Raw genomic sequence first — 3,331 nt, forward strand, 5'->3', positions numbered from 1 at the left:
ACTGTAAGCAATAAATTTCATTTTCTTATAAATCACCCAGTTCCAGGTATTTTGTTATAAGTAACATAAACAGACTAATACACATAGTTATCTCAACAAATCGTACTTACTATAAACAATTTGAGGTACTCAGGCAACTGAAGCTTTTTTCAGACAAGACACATGGGGGTTTCCTGGGTCCCAGATCCCAGCTTGATATTCAGATGCTGTAGCTATGTGCCAGAGCATGTGGAGGTCTGTCTGACTTCCCTAGGACACAGCTGCTCAGAAAATTAATGCTTAGATTTTTAGAGTCTTCGGGCATGTTTGATAACTTGAAAAACCAATCAAAATCATTTCTAAAATAGCATTTAAAGATCCCCTTGATTAAGTGTGACCACCCTAAACTGTCTTGACACTCTTTCTTTTAAAAATTCAGACCTTGTGACAGATGAAAAATGGTTGCCAAAGGTGAAATGTGGACCCTGGCCTGAAGAGTTGAGCTGGGCAGAACTCTGAAGAGGTACTTTTTCTTTTTTTCTTTTTTTTTAAAAAGATGACCGGTAAGGGGATCTCAACCCTTGGCTTGGTGTTGTCAGCACCACGCTCAGCCAGTGAGCAAACCGGCCATCCCTATATGGGATCCGAACCCGCAACCTTGGTGTTATCAGCACCGCACTCTACCAAGTGAGCCACGGGCCGGCCCTGAAGAGGTACTTTTTCATTCCCTGAGAGCTCACTACTTGGTTTCTAGCATAGCAATCAGCCCCTTCAGTCTATACCATTCAGAACTCTTCTGGTTGTAAATGATGGAACCATAACCCAAATGAGTTTTGGCAGAGGGGGATTTATTGGCTCAAGGAATGGCCAACAAGCTATGGAAAGCTATGGAAAGGAGCATGAATCCGGGACCTGAAATCTACCCATGGCTCTCTAGATATCTTGTTTGTCTATCCCACCCTCTCATACTAGCATTTCCACAAGGTCAGAAACACGGCACACACAGCTCCTGATTCTCACATCCTCACCTTCCACAACCAGAGGACTGCCAGCCACTCGCCCTGGTCACAAGCTTAAAATCCCAGGAAAGGGCTTTCATTGGCTCAGCTGGTGTCAGGTGGCCATCCTCGGACCAATCATCAACAGTGACCAGTGGTATAGGGCAATTAGAAAATAAAGGGGCTCCCTGAGAACCTTCTGGTTGAGATGGGAGAGAAGCAATTCCCAGGAGAGAAACCAGGCAAACAGAAAAAGGTACTGTAACAGTCCTAACATGAGAAACTGCACACAGATTTCACAGTAAATCTACAAGCAGACCACATCTTTAAAAACCATGTCCAGAGAAGCACCTTGGAGACTAATTAAGTTCCCAATGAAGTGGTGACTAAAGTCTTCACTTATAGGTGAATTAGCTACATATGGCTCCTCAGTCAGAAGGCTCCTCCATCCTTACAAAAGAGCACAAGCAGAGCCCTATAAATAGACTGTTCAAAGTCTGCGTGGACCTCACCTGTTCCCAAAATTCAGTGTGCATGAGAATCAGCTGAGAGTTAGTGAAGCGTGTAACTCTCCCAGGCCTACTGCTCAGACTGGGATTCAATGGTCTAGGGCGCATTTTTATAAGGCTCCCGGGTGCTACTATGAAGGTGGTCCCTGGACCACACTGAGCAACTGCACACCAGGCCACCTGTCTATACACTAAAAAAATAAAGCACCTAGAACATTGCCTGGCACATGGTTCGTGCCGAGAAATAGCACCAGAAAAGCCATGCAACTGGTCCCAGACCCACAAGAGAACTCTGATGCTCGCTCAGACCCACGAAGTCTGCCCCTGTCCCCAGACTTCCCAGGGGAAGAGAATAAAATAGCAGCAGCATTTTCATTTTGTAAGCACTTGGTTTTATTGCACAGAAGCAATTGAAAGTGGACTCCAGTGGAAAGTGCGCCCTGGCGTGATTCAGTGGCCAAAGCCCAGCCCCACCCGCTCCAGCTCTTCCAGGATAGAGAGCTCTGGGCAAGGCTTGACCACTCCTTTGGAAAACAGAAGGCATTTGAGAATAGGTTAAGACATCTCAAGCATAATGTGTTTCTAACTGCTCATTCGTTATTGCGGTCACCTGTCAGTTGCACATACAGGAAATAAATGCACTTATTTGGAAAGGAGGGGGGCAGTTTTTATAGTCAAGTGTTTACGTATGGCATTCGGCATATATCACATTCGGCTACATAAGCTATCATAACATAGTTGTCCGTCGCCTGGGGAGGGTTTGGGACATGGAGGGCAGGGGGCTGGGAGTGCCCTGTCTTGCTAACATTTTGCTAACAGAAATTCCTGTTTGGTGAAGGAGGGCCCGTCATCTAAACAGAGTTTCTTCTTACATAAAGAAAAGGGAGGAAAAGGAAAATTCATCACACAGACCCTGGAGCTCCGGGCCCCTCCTGAGTTTCTTTGGCTACTCTGATGATCCTTCCTCCCTGCCTTACTTCTCCCCCTTGGCAGCCTGGTCTTCTGGGGCCTTCTCTGGAGGCCTGCTCTCTTTTTGGTCTGTGCTAGATGACTTTTCAGCCTTTTCCATCTTGGGTTGGCTGGGTGTGGGGGTTTCCTTGCTGGGCTCTTTTGACACGGTCTTGTCATCCTCCTTGGCTTTGGCCTCCGTTTTGGGTTTCTCCTCAGGCTTCTTGGCCTCTGTGGTCTTCTCCTCCTGGGTGTCTTTTTTCCCTGGTGCTGCTGGCATCTCTTCCTTCTTTGGCTTTTCCAGCTCCTTCTCTGCTGGCTTGCTGGGTTCTTTGACCTTGGCATCGTCTGGTTCCTTCTTGGCCACCTCAGTCTTCTCTTTAGGTTTAGCCTCTTCCTTCGCCTCCACTTTGGCAGGAGCCTCCTTCTCTGGGGTCACTGCCTTCTTCTTACCTTCAGCCTCTTCCTTCTTGGCTTCAACTTTGGTTTCTTTGGGCTTTTCTAAAGCAGGTTCCTTCTCCTCCACCTTGGGCTTTGGAGCCTCCTTGGGCACCTCATCTTTCTTGCTGTCCTTCTTGTCTTCAGTTTTTGGCGTGGCTGGAGCTTTCTCTTCCTCCATCTTCTTCGGGGGCTCTTTGGCTTTCACTTCCTGGGGCTTCTCCTCCTTCACGGGAGATGTGACCTTCTCTGGAGACTTGATCTCCTCCTTGACAGGACTTTTCACCTTTTCAGGGGATTTGCTGTCTGCAGGGGATCTTGCTTCCTCCTTCACTGGAGTCTTGGCTTCTGGGGACTTCACATCCAGAGCCTTGGTCTTCTCAGGGGGCTTTGCTTCCTCCTTCACTGGGGACTTGGCCTTGTCAGGGGACTTGGCCTCTTCCTTCACTGGGGACTTGG

At 47.8% G+C, this 3,331-nt stretch overlaps 1 protein-coding gene across 1 annotated transcript in view; it reads right to left on the minus strand.

Moving 5' to 3' along the window:
* Positions 1–1,855: 1,855 nt before the first annotated feature.
* LOC103592720 (neurofilament heavy polypeptide-like) overlaps positions 1,856–3,331 on the minus strand; it is a gene marked incomplete at its 5' end in the record, with an annotated part of 2,968 nt that continues 1,492 nt past the window's right edge. The window contains one exon of the mRNA XM_008575546.1: positions 1,856–3,331. Coding sequence (XP_008573768.1) covers positions 2,460–3,331 — 872 coding nt within the window.

Source organism: Galeopterus variegatus, unplaced genomic scaffold, assembly GCF_000696425.1.
Source record: "Galeopterus variegatus unplaced genomic scaffold, G_variegatus-3.0.2 Scaffold1204, whole genome shotgun sequence".
Taxonomy (NCBI): Eukaryota; Metazoa; Chordata; class Mammalia; order Dermoptera; family Cynocephalidae; genus Galeopterus; species Galeopterus variegatus.